Here is an 18481-nt window from a genome sequence, read left to right on the forward strand (position 1 = left end):
TCGTCCGATGATCAATTAAATCAAATATAATTGTGTGTATATGTTTCACTATTAATATACATGTATTAAATTTTGAATGATATATTTTTTTTCATTTATAATTTGTAGTTGTAAGTGATTTACCGTCATTTCAACGGTTAAATATTGCAGCATTGCCGCTAACAACAATAACAAACCTACTTCTTTGCACATTTAATCAGGCACATGTATATACATGTACGAATGTCAACGTAATGGCGGCAGTTCCACGTTACTCGAATTCCGTTTCTCTCGAAGTAAAATGCCCAGTCCCTTGGATTTCGAGTTACCGAGAGTCAACTGTACAAGCAACAAACAATGTAACTATGTGCAATGTAAATCATGAATAATGTTGGAGGAATTGCACACAGAAGAAGTGTTCACTATATATTCTGTATAAGGGAAAAAAACAAAGGGCCATAATTAGGTCAAAAATTATCCAATCACTAAAACCCCGACACTATGCGCCAGGGCACTTGATGACAAAGCTTCTGTGAAAGTTAGAACAAAATCCGTTGAGAAATGTATGAGTTGAGCACAGAAGAAATTGTTCATTATATAATCTGTATAAGGAAAAAAAACAAAGGGCTATAATTAGGTCAAATATTATCCAATCACAAAACCCCGACAAAATGCGCAATGGGCACTTGATAACAAAGCTTCTGTGAAAGTTTGGTCAAAATACATTGAGAAATGTAGAAGGAGTTGCGCACAGAAAAATTGTTCACTATATATTCTATATAAGGAAGAAAAAACAAAGGGCCATAATTAGGTCAAATATTATCCAATCACAAAACCCCGACACTATGCGCCCGGGCACTTGATGACAAAGCTTCTGTGAAAGTTTGGTAAAAATTTGTGAGAAATGTAGGAGTTGAGCACAGAAGAAATTGTTCATTATATATTCTGTATAAGGAAATAAAACAAAGGGCTATAATTAGGTCAAATATTATCCAATCACAAAACCTCGACAATATTTGCAATGGGCACTTGATAACAAAGCTTCTGTGAAAGTTTGGTCAAAATACATTGAGAAATGTAGGAGGAGTTGCCCACAGAAGAATTGTTCACTATATATTCTATATAAGGAAAAAAAAACAAAAAGTCATAATTAGGTCAAATATTATTCAATCACAAAACACTGACAATATGTGCAAGGGCACTTAATTACAAAGCTTCTGTGAAAGTTTGGTCAAAATCCGTTGAGAAATGTAGGAGGAGTTGCGCACAGAAGAAATTGTTCACTATATATTCTGTATAAAGAAAAAAAACAAAGGGCCATAATTAGGTCAAATATTATCCAATCACAAAACCCCGACAATATGCGCCAGGGCACTTGATGACAAAGGTTTTGTGAAAGTTTGGTCAAAATCTATTGAGAAATGTAGGAGTTGCGCACAGAAGAAATTGTTTATGCACGCCCGCCCGCCGACATACCTCAATCTAATAACCAGTTTTTTCCTTCGGAAAACCTGGTTAAAAATGCAGCAAATGCAACTTTCAAATTTCTGTAAAATCAAAAATTACTCTAATAATCTGATATCAAGGTTTTTTGTTGTTGTTTTTTTTTCTAATAATCAAAAGAACACAACCTTGGTAAACAAGTAACTTAATTAATGTTGTATCAAGCACTACTTTAACCCTCGGCCTGTTGAATTTCTTAAATTTGATATGTCCATATTGCATTTTTAACTTCTCCATTTCAATTTTTGGTATATCAAGAAGTTAGTCAGCAAACAGTACATTTATCAACAGTAAAGTGGTCAGACTTCACGGATGTATAGGCTGATCTGACTCTATATATTGGTTGCAAAGGTTATTCACTTTTGGTTCCAGCAGGGTTAAAGGAACTCCACTGAGGTTTATAAGCCTTAAAACATAAAATTTTGATTTTTCACATAGATAAACATGGGCACTTAAAACAGAAATATAAATGAAATATAACCAAGAAATATACTAGAAATACATTGAAAATCATATGTTTGTGCTATTCTCAGTCCGATTTGAGTGAAAAGCGTTTAAACGCTTTTCAATTTTTGGTCATTTTTCCCTATAATAATAATTATTCTGGAAAAACGGAGCGAGCTAATGATCTGAAATTTTGCACATAAGTTATTAGTATAGATTTACATCAAATGGAGTAATAATCTCAAAAAATTATTTCCAGTCCCGTCATGTCAAAAAACCTCAGTGGAGTCCCTTTAAAGATTGTTTGACAAATAAACTACAAACTGTAGAACTCCCCAGTGTTAACCATTAATATTTTTTTACCAAATGATTAAAGTGAACACAAATATTAACTCATAACTTCCAAGTTTTTTACAGGTAATACAACATTTATCTTTTCTAACACATGGTGCTTGCATGAAATACATTGAAGAATTAGATTAGATTTACTCCCTCTCAGGTGATTGTACATTATAAGGATCTGACACCAGCTGCCGGCCAGACTTATCTAGCTCAAGGGTAACTGTTTAGGGCAGTAACTAGGCCGTGCTGCGTTTCTGCTTAACAGTAATCCAAGAGCTAGATATTCCAGTCTGTAACAACAGCTGGTATTTGATTATTTTTCTTGCATATAATATATTAATTCTAATTTGGAAAGAAATTACGAAAACTAATATTTTAAATTAGCACTTTTTCTTATAGAAGCATATGAATTTACAACAAGGGTGCTGGAATGTCATTGAAAGCACAAGATTTGAGCCGCGTCATGACAAAACCAACATAGTGCGTTTGCGACCAGCATGAATCTAGACCAGCCTGCGCATTCGCGCAGTCTGATCAGAATCCATGCTGTTCGCTTACCAACCCTTTTACAAGTAGATAAACTGATAGCAAACAGCATGGATCCTGATAAGACTTCACGAATGCGCAGTCTGGTCTGGATCCATGCTGGTCGTAAACGCACTATGTTGGTTTTGTCGTGACACGGCTCATTTGTCTTACACAGGGGTTTTTTCTGCAGTGATGTAAACAGAAGATAATCCTGTCTGATATGCAAGAAAACACAACTATATATAGACTGTTATAAGTCCCCAGCACTTGCCAGAAATACAACCCCTACCTTCAATGTCATGGCAAGGTATATACCTAAAATTACATTGATCACAATTTGGCATTTTGAGCTTTTCGATTTCTGATGATGACAAAAATAAAATAAAAGAATATACAAACAATCAGCAGGGGAAAATACCAGAATAATATTAGCACAATACAGTTTTCTTGTCACATCTACTAGTAATACTGTACTGTTAATACTTCCAATACTTCATTCAACAGTTATTAAAATGTCTTAATAAATTATCATTACCCTTTATTTCAATCTTTTGAATCAATACTTTCATTTAATTCCAGTTAATTGCCTTCACAAAATAACTTTTATGTATCAAATTGTCAATATTTCTTCCAAAAATCACCTAAAATATCTTGTTCTTTCACATATTTTGATCAAATGATATACATAGTTTAATAGTAATTTTATATAATTTTTTTCTAAAATGAATTTGTGACTTAATGGCACATAAATGAACTATTCATAACCGTTGAACATTTGGAATAAGTCTCAGTTACTTCAAATGATTGCCATATTTGATTATATACTAGTATTGCATCAAATTCCATCTTTTGTGTAGAACATCTTCTGCACTTAATTTGTCTAACAATAGCGAGCATCATTTCACACACAAAAATCCTCGCACATTGATCAAAAAGCTGTTAAAGTTCTCCATGAACATCAATTTATTATGTCTACTGACTGTCAATGACAGGGAAGGCGGAGTTAAGTTATTGAACGCCTCCAGGAGGCGGGATTTGTATGCCTGATCTATATGAGAATCGAGAATTTCGTGCACTAGTTGTTGGTATTGTTCAGTATGACAACAGATGAGGCAGAATAAGGCGGAGCTTGCTGTATCCAGTAGATCCATGTTGAAATTCTCCAACAACAACATTCGGAATACAATCTGAAACCACACACATATCATCATGCTTTACTTATAATGTGAAAACAGTCAACAAAATTCTATAGTTGTTTTGATCATGAAGTAATGCTCATCTGTTAAGTGCTACCAATTTTGACAAAAATTCTAAAATTGAAAAGGGGCATAACACCAAAAAATATAGCTTTCAGAATTATGCCCCTTGTCTAACAAGAGACCTTGCCATGATAAACAAGTATTCCAAGTTTCATGTTGATAACTTTCAAAATGTTTGAATATCTAGCTACATTGGTTAACACAAATTTTTTTTAGTTTGATTGTGTATAGACACACTTTCTAATCCGTTCCTGGAACCAACCAGTACTAAACAACAAGTGTAAAGTTTCTTGCGCAAGGAAAAAACGGCTTGCCCCTAATGGGGTTGTAAACCTGCACAGCTAACAATCCATAGATTACTAGTCTGACGCGATAAATACAACTCAATTTAATTTTACTTTGCATCTAATCTTAAAAAGTCTCCTGTTAATTTCAAACTAAAATATCTGTCAATTCTTACCTTGAGGAAATGTTTTAGAGTATTGTGTATTAAGGTACCAGCTAGATTGTTCTGGAAAACATGTGTCCCTAGTGAGTATATACAATCTAAACACAGCTTGCTTATATCTGGTCCATATCTATATCTTATGTCAAGGATAACATATCAAACACAAGAAATTACAGATAATTCTATACAGAAAGTAAAAATTACTGTCAGTTTCAGAGTCAGGCCAGCCTGCACATCTATTCAGTCTTTTCAAGCTTTATAATGCTGGTAGCTCAATTTTGTTACTTTCATTTTGAAATCACTTTATATTCATACTCGAGTTATCACTAAAGGTATTCATGGGGTCTTCATATAAGCTTGCTATAAACTAAGTTTGATTACAATACCTCATTCCAAACTTTAGTTATCGTCCGAAAACCATGATGCAGACCGCCCGACGGGAGGACTGATGAGCTTACTCTTATATACCCCCCTACACTTTGTTTGTGGGGATTTAATGAGCTATACCACACTCAAAGCAGGGAACATCCATTACACAAATTCAGCAATCATATCTCAAAATTATAATGGGTATGCAGAAAATAAAAAGAATTTTATTATATAAACTTTATATTTGATTTCCGGGACAGTCCCGGACATCCAAAGGATACGAGACTAGACCAAGCTCCAACGAGACCATCAGTGTCTTAAACAGCTCATCAGGTAATGTGGTGAATCTATCCGGATGTATTTCTGTTAAAAACGTTATCAGTTTGAAATACTGTGAGCACAAATTGGGGAACTGTAACAATAACAAACATTCATATATTAATATTTAGAATCTGGAAAAAATAAATAGTATCCTAGAATGAAAGAAAAAGCAAAATTTATCATTATGAATAGAAAATCTGTACAGCAGGTGACATAAGTTTTTTTCTTATCTTTAATACGTACCCTGGCATAGGGCATGCTCTGTATGGGATACAGTTGATAAACATAGAATGATGTTTTTTCAAAGTTAAATAAATGGAAGAGTTTAAACACTTGTGTAGAGTTACAGCCATCACAATTCCAAACAAGTATACATGTTCAACTAACCAAACCTATAATACTCTAACTTAAACTTGAATATAATTTTTAATGAATGATTTAATCATATATAAATTATCTTAATCAACAAAATCAATAATTAGAAACCCAGCTCATTTATCATATATAAAAAGCAAAAAAAAAAGTATCTTACATAACAAACATGACACAATTTCGTCATTTAACCCTTAACCTGCTGAATTTCTTAAATGGACTAGTCCAGCTTCCATTTTTGGAACTGTCTATTATCAATTTAGGGGATTTTCAAGATGAAAATCTAAAGTTAGTAAGCCAACAACATAGAGAGCCTTGTCAGCCTGGCTCTTTATTGTAAACTGGCTAATCACTATCAGTTCCAGCGGGGTAAAAGTAAATGCCAAATATGTAAAATGATTAAGTTTTGATTAAGACATTTTTTTAAAAATATTTACCCTAAGTAAGTCCTCTGTCATGAGGGGTATAATGGTGTTAAGACCAAACAGTACAACATTTACAGCTGTCACAGAACTGTCCTCACTTGTGCTATTCTCATCTGAAATAATAAATCAGTATCTACAATAAATACAATACTAGTAAAATAATAAATAAACATCAAACTTTTAATGACCAATTAAACAATATCACTAACTAATAGCCATCAGAAATTAAAGTAATGACAATTCACATTGACAAGAATGTCATTAACACAGATGGTCACCACTTTGATATGACAGCTTTACTGTTTTCAACACTAAAATACTGAAATCAAGCAGCAAACAATGTAGTCTTATACAGGATGGATCTGTCTTTATTGCCACTTGGAGTGAATAATAACAAAATAACAAAACTTGATAAATATTAGGAGCCATTTATAGAAAAAAACAAGGCAAATACTACTTTTTAAACAGAGATTTTTCGCAACACATACCCATGTTTTTGGAAAAAAAATCATATTACATCTAATGGCATTTTGTGAAATTCTACTCATATAAAAAACATTCAACATACAAAATAATAAATCTATTTTACCTGGCTCTCCAAAATCAACAAAGTCTTTAGAGAGAAGATTTGTGAGTAGTTCCATAACAAGTAGAATATCACTATATCTTTCTTCCTCTTCCTCACTAGCGTCCTTTACACGCTTACCTTTAACACATTAATGAATATATATATCAATTCTGACTGCATTTTCATATATTATTACTTGATGATATATGAGCCGCGTCATGACAAAACCAACGTAATGCGTTTGCGACCAGCATGGATCTAGACCAGCCTGCGCATCCGCGCAGTCTTATCAGGATCCATGCTGTTCGCTAACAGTTCCTCTACTTGTAAAAGAGTTGGTAAGCGAACAGCATGGATCCTGATCAGACTGCGTGGATGCGCAGGCTGGTCTGGATCCTTGCTGGTTGCAAACGCATTACGTTGGTTTTGTCATGACGTGGCTCATATGTATCATGATCTATAAATAGCTTTGAAATGTTATCACACATCACATCATATTTACGAGCTTTAAAAGTCCATATCCAAATAATAAATCGCATCATAATAAAAAGGCTGTAGGTTTTAACAATTATGATAAGAAAGCATCTACATGTCAAAATTGTGATTTCTTAGACAGTGACAGAATAATCTATAAATAAATACACTTAACACTATTATATGCAAAGTATTATAAATTTCAAAATAACCCAGATAAGTAGAATCCTTAGCACACTTTATATTCTTTGTTGTTTTTTATTTGTCTTTTTTTTTGGGGGGGGGGGAGAGGGGTGTAGATAAATGCTAATCTTCAACACAATATAACATTTGACAGTAAATAGACCGCTTCTCAGCAGGGCGTTGCCAATTTCTTTAAGAAAATCATTTTATTTCTTTTACAATTCCCCAGATGCATTATGTTGTGATCACGGAACTAGTACATGTAAGAGATTAAGACGCACAATGCAAACAACAATTAACTCTGCCATAGCATGATTTGTAACATATTGATAGTGCATCCTTGACAGAGTAAAAATCCTGGAGAGTTACACCAGTACTATCTTGTTGTTGTTTTTTAAAGCAGTTGGTACTTACCTTTGTTATGTTTAGAGTACATCTGTATTGCAGCCAAACAGACTTCATACAAGGTATTTGATCTAGTCTGTAATAAAACAACAGTACATACTTTATTTTTAATTATCATGAGATATATACTGGTAAAAGGTACATTATGTTGCGAAAAAAAGAACCCACACAGGATATGTATAACTGGTATATAATTGAAAAGCACGAAAATAAAGAATGTCTAATGAAGTAAATTAGCCAAACAAGAGCTGTCGGTAGGTCAGCAACGCTCGACTATTCTAAGTGCTTGATTGTAAAAAAAATGCTTGATACAGTTACCTCCTCCTGTTTACAGGTTGGGGTTATGATGGTGAACAAGTGTGCAAAGTTTCAAAAGCATATGTCAATGGACTTTGAAAATATTTGAACCATAACAAAAACTTTAATATAAATTCTAAGTCGAAAAAGGGGCATAATTCTGTCAAAATGCTTGATACAGTTACCTCCTCCTGTTTACAGGTTGGGGTAATGATGGTGAACAAGGGTGCAAAGTTTCAAAAGCATATGTCAATGGACTTTGAAAATATTTGAACTATTACAAAAACTTTAACATAAATTCTAAGTCGAAAAAGGGGCATAATTCTGTCAAAATGCTTGATACAGTTACCTCCTCCTGTTTACAGGTTGGGGTTATGATGGTGAACAAGTGTGCAAAGTTTCAAAAGCATATGTCAATGGACTTTGAAAATATTTGAACTATTACAAAACCTTTAACGTAAATTCTAAGTCGAAAAAGGGGCATAATTCTGTCAAAATGCTTGATACAGTTACCTCCTCCTGTTTACAGGTTGGGGTAATGATGGTGAACAAGTGTGCAAAGTTTCAAAGCCATATGTCAATGGACTTTGAAAATATTTAAACTATTACAAAAACTTTAACATAAGTGGTTACGCCGACGCGGAAGCGGACGCCGACGCTCGGGTGACTGCAATAGCTCTACTTATTCTTATCGAATAGTCGAGCTAAAAAGCATTGCATATATCATGTAATAATGCACTGGACATGTATGTTTAATAAGGGAATAGTGTGTAGTGTGTTAGAATCTTCACTAACACAATGAAATTATCTACCGGTATTTCCTACAAGTAATGACGACAGATACTGCCAGCCAATGGTCCAATGTACAAAATGTATAACATCCAATAACACAAAGATTACAAAGTTCCAATTTCTCTCCAAGATTGTTTTATATAAGGCTTTGAGAAGGTAATAAATGCAGTTTTGAAGTGATTGAGTAACCTTAGGAACTTACGGTATTAAGAAAACAGAGTTGTTTTTGTACAACTTCTACCAGTAACTCTATAATGAGTGGTACAACATCTTCATTGTCATGGTACAAATCTGTTATAACAAAAACAAACACTCATATATACATCATTCATTTACAAAATGTCTGACTTTTCATAAATTTAACAGTTTTTGTGCTAGAAGAAATAAGAAAAGACTTGAGCCACCAAAAAAACAAAGTAATGATCAATGCTAGCGTTTATTGTAAATTTTTGCAGTATAATATGCACATTTCCAGCTCCACAGAATCAAACTTTAGAAAAATATGTTAAAAGTTACAATAAATTAAATTTCAAAGACTTCATTTCTTTAAGTGCTTAAAAACGATATTTTAAAGTCTTTAATTTTTTAAGCTCTTTAAGAAATTGGAATTTCACTGAAACAAACATAATATTGGTGTTATTATAATCTAAGATCATTATGTAAAATACATGCAAAGTATGCTGTATCAATATTTCCATTAGACAAATAAATTACCTAGCAAGGTGACACACTGCTGTAGTAATGGTAGAAGATAATCATATATTTTATCTATATTGTTGACCCTTGACCCTTTAGCTACCCCACACAAACTCTCCAGGAGTTTAATGATCTCTTCCTTCGTGTCTGCTGCCTGACATCTCTTAGCAAAACCGTCTGCTGTTACCATGTGAACAAACTTATCCTGAAGTGTCTTTAACACCTGAGCAAGGTAAATATAGAAACAAATATTATTCATTATCACTAAGTGAAAGGTACTTCAAGTGAGCATAAATTTTCCTGAAGAATTAAGTTTTGACATATTACTTAGCCATCAGTTAAGTTTTTTTCATTGGGTTTTATACACTGAAAAGTAAGCCGTATTGTCTACTTTAATTTCAATGGAGAAACCCAGTGCCCTCAAAGCATTATTTGAAATTACAGTGTACAAACATTTATGTTCATTAAGCAGCTGGTACTTCCTAACACATAAAGAAATAAGTATTTCCATTCGAAAACCCCATCTCAGTTAAATTTTCTTATTGTTATTGCCCAAATTTTACGCCTTTTTCCTTTAATTCAGTCAGATCCAATTGTTCCAAACATTTCTTTAAACAGTATGTAACATCTTATTCCCCATAAATACCAAACATTACCTTAACACAAAATTATAGAAGTCATATCTTCCCATTCAAACTATATGTGTCAAGTTTAATTATTGATCCAGGAAAAAACACCTCCATCCTCACTACAACCCCATGGAACTTAGATATCACTAGAATTAGTATTCTTGGTGAAAAAAATATTTTCCCTTTATTTGCTAAATGTTATAGTATTATATGTAGTAATGTGATACCAGTTGCCAGTATTCTGCACTCATCTGGTCATTCACACCAGTTCCAGCTAGAACAAAAGCCTTGTATAACAGTCTGAGAGCACTGGCTGGTAGATTACAGAATGGTAATTGATTGTGGGCAAGATGTCGCACCATTGTCCACAGACCTTCACTCTTTGTGATGTATTGTGCTCTAAAATAGACATCAGGTCATTTTATAAAAAGAACTACCACATATATTATACTCTTAATATGCATACTGAATAATTTCCATACATAATAAAGATTTCAACCACATGATTGTGACATATTGACTTCTTTACGTACTCTGTGTAAGGTAAATATTTTCCCTATCTTTATACCAATGACTAGCCTGACACTTTTTCATTCAGTGAAATCAAGTGCATGCCTTATTATTCTATTCAATGCAAGTCAAAAATTCTAAAATATTAAATGTATTTCAATCAGTTTTTATGTAAATCAATGTTCATTTCTTTTTATTCTTTAAAGCCAAAAGGATTACACAATGCTTAAGAAATCAGAACACTGACCTAGTTTTATTGTCCATCAACATGACTAGGAACTGTAGAATATCCATCATGGTTTTCTCCTCGGCATTCCAGGCACTCAGGGACATCATTACCTTGTCCAGCAAGAATGATATTGTCCACTGGGCACCCTCTGTATCACGCCCAAAACCTGCCCATAATGCCTTGCTCACCTACATAAATAACAAAGCTTTCAAAGTCAAATATATCACTTATTCTATGAAATGGGTTAAAACTTTCAGGGATTATTGATGTTACATAAATTTATAAATATCAAGCAAATTTATAACAGCTGTGTCTGTTTTAGGTTACTCAGAATATGAAAGAAAACTAATTTGGTACCTTAACTTATTATGATAAATCATATTTTTTAATTGTGTATACTAAGAACTTATAGTTGATCTTATAGAAAAAGGTGCTGTTTAATACTACACTAGGATATGGGTCTGGACAGGAATTTTCCACCCTAAAGTAACTAGGGGACATAACTCAACAACACACCTATGGATTTAAATGAATACAACATGTATAACCATTCAGTGCTCATGATAAAAAGACAGAACTATGTCAACTAAAACGAGCCTGACATATCGGCATTCAACGCAATTCAACCAGGCTCTATACTAATGGTTGCTTCAAAGTTATTTTGAAACAAACAGACCATTCTTACATCAAAGAAGGACATGTTCATATTACAAAAGAAGCATAGCTTGAAATAGCAAAGTTTTGTGCCATACCTCATTGTAATAATTTTCATCAGGTAGAAGGTAAGATCTTGACCAACGTTTAAGACACCACATTACACTACTGGTCACCTGAGGGCTTAGTGTGTCCACCATCTTTGCTGTTATAGCTTTCTTCTCTACCTCACATAACCTGAATACTGCTGAGATCAACCTATATAACAATATAAAATATTACACCTCACATAACCTGAATATTGCTGAGATCAACCTATATAACAATATAAAATGTTACACCTCACATAACCTGAATACTGCTGAGATCAACCTATATAACAGTATAAAATGTTACACCTCACATAACCTGAATATTGCTGAGATCAACCTATATAACAGTACAAGAGGGCCATGGTGGCCCTAAGGCGCTCACCTGTATAAAGCCCCCCCCCCCCCAGCAGGGCCGATTTTAATCCAAGGGCTTTTATTTGAACAAACTTGGTAGACACCCATAAGAAGATGTTTCATGCTAAACATCTAAGCTCTAGCTCATTGGGTTTCTTAAAAGAAGATTTTTTAAGTTTTTACTATACACATATAGTTAATAAATGACACCCCTGGGGCAGGGCCAGTTTTGACCCCAGGGCTTTTATTTGAACAAACTTTATAGACACTTACTAGAAGATGTTTCATGCTTAATATCTAAACTCTAGCTATTTGGGTTTTTTCAAAGAAGATTTTTAAGTTTTTGCTATACACATATAAGGAAAATCAATGACCCCCGGGGCGGGGCCAATTTTGACCCCAGGGCTCTTATTTGAACACACTTGGTAGACACCCATTAGAACATGTTTCATGCTAAATATCTTAGCTCTAGCTCTTTGAGTTCTTTAAAAGAAGATTTTTTAAGTTTTTACTATATGCATATAAGGAAAATCAATGACACCCTGGGGCGGGGCCAATTTTGACCCTGGGGCTTTCATTTGAACAAACTTGGTAGACACTCATCAGAAGATGTTTAATGCTAAATATCTTAGCTCTAGCTCTTTGGGTTCTTTAAAAGAAGATTTTTTAAGTTTTTACTATATGCATATAGGGAAAATCAATGACCCCCTGGGGCGGGGCCAATTTTGACCCTGGGGCTTGTATTTGAACAAACTTGGTAGACACTCACTAGAAGATGTTTCATGCCAAATATCTAAGCTTTAGCTCATTGGGTTTCTTAAAAGAAGATTTTTTAAGTTTTACTATACACATATAGTTAATAAATGACACCCCTGGGGCAGGGCCAATTTTGACCCCAGGGCTTTTATTTGAACAAACTTGGTAGACACTCACTAGAAGATGTTTCATGCCAAATATCTAAGCTCTAGCTCTTACGGTTTTTTAAAAGAAGATATTTAAAGTTTTTTCTTTCGGTTGCCATGGCAACCAGAGTTCTCCATGGAATTAAATTCTTTGAACAATTTTTAAAGGTGACCACCAAAGGAACATTCCTAAGAAGTTTGGATGAAATTGGCTTAGTTGTTTATGAGCAGATGCCATTTAAAGTAAAAGTTTACGGACGGCGGACGGACGACGGATGGACGCCGGACGAAAAGCGATCACAAAAGCTCACCCTGTCACTTTGTGACAGGTGAGCTAATAAAACATTACACCTCACATAACCTGAATACTGCTGAGGTCAACCTATTTAGCAGTATAAAATGTTAATGTAACAAACCTCTTTGAGTAAATGACCCAATAAAACTTAAAACCAAAATAAAGGTATTGATATTTAAGCAAAAACACTGAAATACACAATAACTAATAATGTGCCAATAGGTCACAGATTCTCCCACAATTCACTGTTTTGTCAATTTACAGATGGAAAGCATGACAACAGCATGGAAAAGACAAAGGCAAACTATACTGCCTTTAGTTGTGAAGGCATTTAAACATTAAACAATGATTATACATGTATTTCTAAGTAAACTGATACTCAATTACAAAGAATTTGACAGGTGTGCATGTTTTAAGTTTTAAACAGTTACTGATTTCCTTAAAACTTTATAACTTAAATCCCTGGTATTTGAGTACAAAATTAATGTAATAGGTTTTGTTTGACTAATTTAAGTTATTATAACACTAGTCTGTAAAAAGTTACCTTATAACAAAGTCAGAATGCGTGGAGGCTCCTGGTATTGTATCTATACTATCAGAAGGGGAGGCAAGCACTTTCAGTGTTGTATTTAGGTCTATTTCTGTTGATTGTTTTATAGAATATTGCATTACCTCCCCTGGTATCATAGGTGTCTCCCCTTCAGACTCTTCCGTCAATAAGTGACCTGATGATGATAAAGTTATTGAGTTCACATAATATAAAAGTCAACAACTTGACACCAATAAGTAAATCTGCATGTTGTATAATGTATCGTATAAGTACCTAATCTCACACCCAACCTATTCTCAAACCTTTCATTCATGTGCTGTTATTTTTTTACTAGAAGTGACTATGATGACCTGAACTTGTGTACATAAAAGCTTAGTTTCTGACAGACATGTCTGCTGATGTCAAATGAAAACAGTGCATAGGAACAAATATTTACATAACATATTTTATTACATAGCGTAATTTCATACAAATTGCTATTACCTTTGTAAGTCCCATAAATACACCATTAACTATTTGTGAAAATGAATATTATAGACAAAAATATCTTAAAGCAGGTACCTGCATCCTGTAGAGTACTTCATTGTCATGTGATAGGCATATAACAATCACTTCGTTGGCTAAACTAAACAGTAGAATTTTAGAGATACTTGAAGGGGTTTGAGATTAGGTTCTTTATTTTAAGAGGCCATGTTAGTTTTATAACAGAGGGTTGTGCTTTTCCAAGATGGAAATAGAGCTTTTTTAATAGTTGAATTTCAGTCAAATTTTACAGAAATGTTACATAAAGATTAAAGTGTACATATGTAAAGAATTTTTATAAAGATGTATTTTTATTTACATTAAAAGACCTCTTGAATGCTTAGAGGTTTGAGAACTGGTTAGTCCACGATATAATTCTATAAAAATAATAAAAAGTGTTTGCCATGTAGTAATGAGTGTACTAATAGTTGTAAACTATGGCTTTACTCATTAACATTGATGTTTCCTTCTTTTATTTGTGTTTTTTGTTGTTGTTTCTTTTTTACAACAGAACAAAATTAACATTGCATTTATAACAAACAATTATTTTATTTTGAGATTTGAACATGCTCATATCTCAATGCATTTTCTCAAGAACAAAAAATTCATCAATTTTATAACAGACAGTTCCGAAGTCACAGTAACACCAGTTCATTACATAAATTCAGTCAAGTTAGGGTTATTTCACACTCACCAGGGTTTATAAACTTACAAGTCACTAGGGTTAAATATAAACTTACCAGTCACTAGGACCAGCCAGTGTAGATCCTCGTGTAAGACTGATATAAGTGAGTTATCAAAACTACAATTCATGTTACCAGACGACATCCGCATTTGATGAATTCTTTGTAGTTGTCCGTGTAATCTAGTTATCCTATCCTCCATTGCTCTGTAATAGTGAAAAATATACATAAACAAGAGCTGTCAGTAGGACAGAGTGCTCAACTATTTTCTGTGTTTGATAGTAAAACAAGAGCCTGGATAATGCAGAATTATCTAAGTTCAAATCCATGTAAGAGGTATGGGCATTGGATAGTGACTTATTATGCTCTTAAAATTTAAAAGTGTGTGAAGTTTCAAACTATTCCCTTCAGTAGTTTTGGAGGTATCAACCTGTATAAAGAAACTTCAAGTGTGACTTTGACAAGTCGAGCTACAAACCAATGAATTTTTGCTAATCGATGAAATAAGTTAGATATACATTTATAAATATCACACATTGTGTAATATTCATGTGAAAATTAAGGGTTGTACATGTATATACCCTTTAACCATTTCAAAAATTGTTCATGATAAGACAAACCTAGTTATCATACTAATGCTGTTATCTATGGTCAATCTTCCAAGAGCACCTACACTGACCAACTGGTCAGCAAACTTGTCACGGTCATCTTCCTCTATCTCATCTATATCATCCTCGTCCGGTCGAGAATCCTGAGTGTTCTAAAAGTGAACATTAAATCTCTGTCATTTTTCATGGAATCCATTTGGACAGTCTTAAAATTTTACAGTTTATACAATAACATTTGATTTGGGATTAAATAAGAGAAGCACTTGCCAATTAAGTAAGTTGTCTCCCTTTTAACCTCTCTCTTTAACCTCTGTAAGTCAAAATTCTTTCCTCAAAGGCGGCTAGTACTAGTAAAGGAGTCAGATTTAAAAATAAATCAATCTTTAAACTCATAATTTAAGCTGAAATAAGTTCAAACAATAACAGAAATATTATAGATTTAATATCATATGTCTTTTACCAAATAAGTAACATTTAACTCCAATCAAAAACTTTTGTAAAAGGGGGATGGAGAAAGTTTTGCTTAGAATCATAGGACTATTTCTTAAACAAACTATAGGAAATGAAAATACATGCGAAAATGCTTTAAAAATGGAAATAAAATAAAGAAAATCGCATTTATTACAATTTACATTGTATATAAAACAAATAACAAAGGTGGGGAAATAATAAAAAAGATCAGATATGAAACTGTGTACCTGAACTCTACAACCATCTGGTGGACTAATATGACATTGCACGTAAGAGTTGAACACATGTACAGCCTGAGATTTGATAATCTCCATGGGAATATTATCTTTTTTTGTTGTTAACAACTCCATCCATGTCTCTAACAGTTTCTCATAAGCTTCCATATGGACTGTATCCTCTTTGTGCATCTGTAAATCAAACTCATGCTCTTACTTATAGTAGTATGAAAAGATAGGCCAAGGAATATTTAATCACAAGACATTCTATTATCCTATGTAAGATGTGAAATTATTACAAATTTTCCTATATTAAATCTATTTTTCGAATGTTGTTACATACTGTTAGCCAACACAGTCTTAGGATTAGAAAGATGTACAAAAGAAACACCCATAAAACATACAAAACATCTCGACATTTAAATTTGTTTTATACAAAGAATGCCAAATTTCGTTGTCATATAACATAAAATTTTATGAAACTTGTCCCCCAACAGTAAGACCCCTGCTTATAAAAAGTCTCTTATACTTTAAATATAATTTACATTATCTATCAATTCATAAAATTCTTTTTGTACATCTGTATCAAAAGTAATACTTTGATTCACGGAACAGTGTCACTTTTCAATTTTTCAAAACACTTTTAATTCTTCTCATGACACCAAAGTAATTCAATCAAAGTAAAATTTCAGTACAAGCAGATGTCAAAGACTGACGTAAAGTAACATAAAACATAATAAACAGTACATATATTTCAGTACAGTGTAAATTTGTATCAAACACACATGCATTATCTGATAATTTACTAACAAACCTCTTCTTCAAGAGCTGCCTCCCGTCCAAAAGCACAAGTTAATGTTTGTAAACGTTCTATAAATCTTCTATAATGAGCTTCTGGTAGAGACATAAAGCAAATAGATGGAAACATCATAATCAGATTCTTGAATATACAGGAAACACCTAGACATTCATAATCCTGTAAATCTACACTGAAAATATAGAAAACACAATTGTCTTATTCTTTTGCTTGAATTTATCCAGCAATATCAAATTAATTACCTTCATAATTGCCATAATAAAATTATGCAATCCATAAGTCAGAGAGTTCAAATTTCAATTTGATGAGATTCAAACAGTCAAAATACTGTAAGGACCTACCCCCCTAGGGTAGTTACCAAATCCTTATTAATCAGGATACCGGCCACTGTATTAACTAGTAAGTGTATGGCAATACTTCTACCCCATATTACATACACTTACAAGTAGCTGTTGTTTTAAACATCAGACATAGCTTCAACACATCTTAGTCATCTTTGTAGTATACATCATAAGAGGTAGGCTCAGATCATAATAGAGACATCATAGTTTCATCAAGGGATCCTTTGTAAGTATCTGGTCATCTTGTCAGGATATTTATATAACCAGGATTTATACAACCTATTACTTAGGATAGAGTGTACAAATATAGGTAAGTCCTGCATTGGTAACACAGGAAACTGGTACAAGACATCAGTAACTCGATTAACATGTAAACGTCATTTAATAATGTGACATCATATATAACAAGTGCATCTCAATAAATATGTATATGATACTAGGATCTATTCTGTGACGTAGATCTATCGATATAAACGAATAAATATCGGCATTAACAATTCTTCTTCGATGGAATATATACCGGCATTGACAATACTCGACAATAGAGGACCTAGGCTTATGCAATGGGATCTTCTTCGGTTATGAACATTTAGTTACAAATAAATGTAAAGTATGACAGGATGTTGGAAATTTCTAAGACCAATGCATCTTTTAGGGTCTGCCATAACGTGATAATTCATATTAGGTTCAGCATCAAATGAATTTGTAATAGACTTCTGTAAGTAAACTGTTGTTGTTTACTATAGTACTGGATAGCTTAACGCTCAGCAAATAAAGGTAAGTTATTATTTCTAAACAATATTTCCACTAGTTGTACCTTAGAAGATAGTAATCTGTTACAGGCAATTCTAAATAAATTTATAGATCAGGTAAGACTGCTGTGAAGCTTTAGAGCTATCTGAGCTTTGAGTACTTCTCAAGTTTTTACAGTTGAGAAGAAGATGCCAAATGACGACAGTCACCCCTATTTATAAACTTTTGGGACGCTACAAAGAGTGCTCCAGCCAATGAAAATCCCGGCTTAAGACTAGGTCCAGTGATCAGTCTTTAACAATATTTAACAATATAGCAATAACAATAAAAGTTCTAACAGACATAAGTAGCACATATATGGCTTAATTGAAAAGCCACATAAACATATCTGAAATAACATTTAAAAATACATATTAAGAAAAAGCCGGTCCAAAATACTTGAGCATAGTAA

The 18481-nt window shown here is 33.2% G+C and overlaps 1 protein-coding gene across 1 annotated transcript in view; it reads right to left on the bottom strand.

Moving 5' to 3' along the window:
* Positions 1–327: 327 nt before the first annotated feature.
* Positions 328–18481, bottom strand: part of LOC132715634 (exportin-4-like) — a 39653-nt gene continuing 21499 nt past the window's right edge. Inside the window, exons 9-24 of the mRNA XM_060698670.1 lie at positions 16934–17108; positions 16132–16311; positions 15446–15585; positions 14883–15031; positions 13615–13795; positions 11526–11685; positions 10792–10961; positions 10262–10433; positions 9424–9628; positions 8912–9000; positions 7630–7696; positions 6580–6696; positions 6003–6103; positions 5154–5284; positions 4516–4633; positions 328–3983 (exon numbers count right to left, since the gene is read on the bottom strand). Of these exons, the coding sequence (XP_060554653.1) occupies positions 3693–3983; positions 4516–4633; positions 5154–5284; positions 6003–6103; positions 6580–6696; positions 7630–7696; positions 8912–9000; positions 9424–9628; positions 10262–10433; positions 10792–10961; positions 11526–11685; positions 13615–13795; positions 14883–15031; positions 15446–15585; positions 16132–16311; positions 16934–17108 (2446 nt within the window). The 3' untranslated portion in view covers positions 328–3692. The remainder of the gene's footprint in view (positions 3984–4515; positions 4634–5153; positions 5285–6002; positions 6104–6579; positions 6697–7629; positions 7697–8911; positions 9001–9423; positions 9629–10261; positions 10434–10791; positions 10962–11525; positions 11686–13614; positions 13796–14882; positions 15032–15445; positions 15586–16131; positions 16312–16933; positions 17109–18481) is intronic.

The sequence above is a fragment of the Ruditapes philippinarum genome, unplaced genomic scaffold (genome assembly GCF_026571515.1).
Source record: "Ruditapes philippinarum isolate M1 unplaced genomic scaffold, ASM2657151v2 ctg1344_1_1_1_1, whole genome shotgun sequence".
NCBI lineage: Eukaryota > Metazoa > Mollusca > Bivalvia > Venerida > Veneridae > Ruditapes > Ruditapes philippinarum.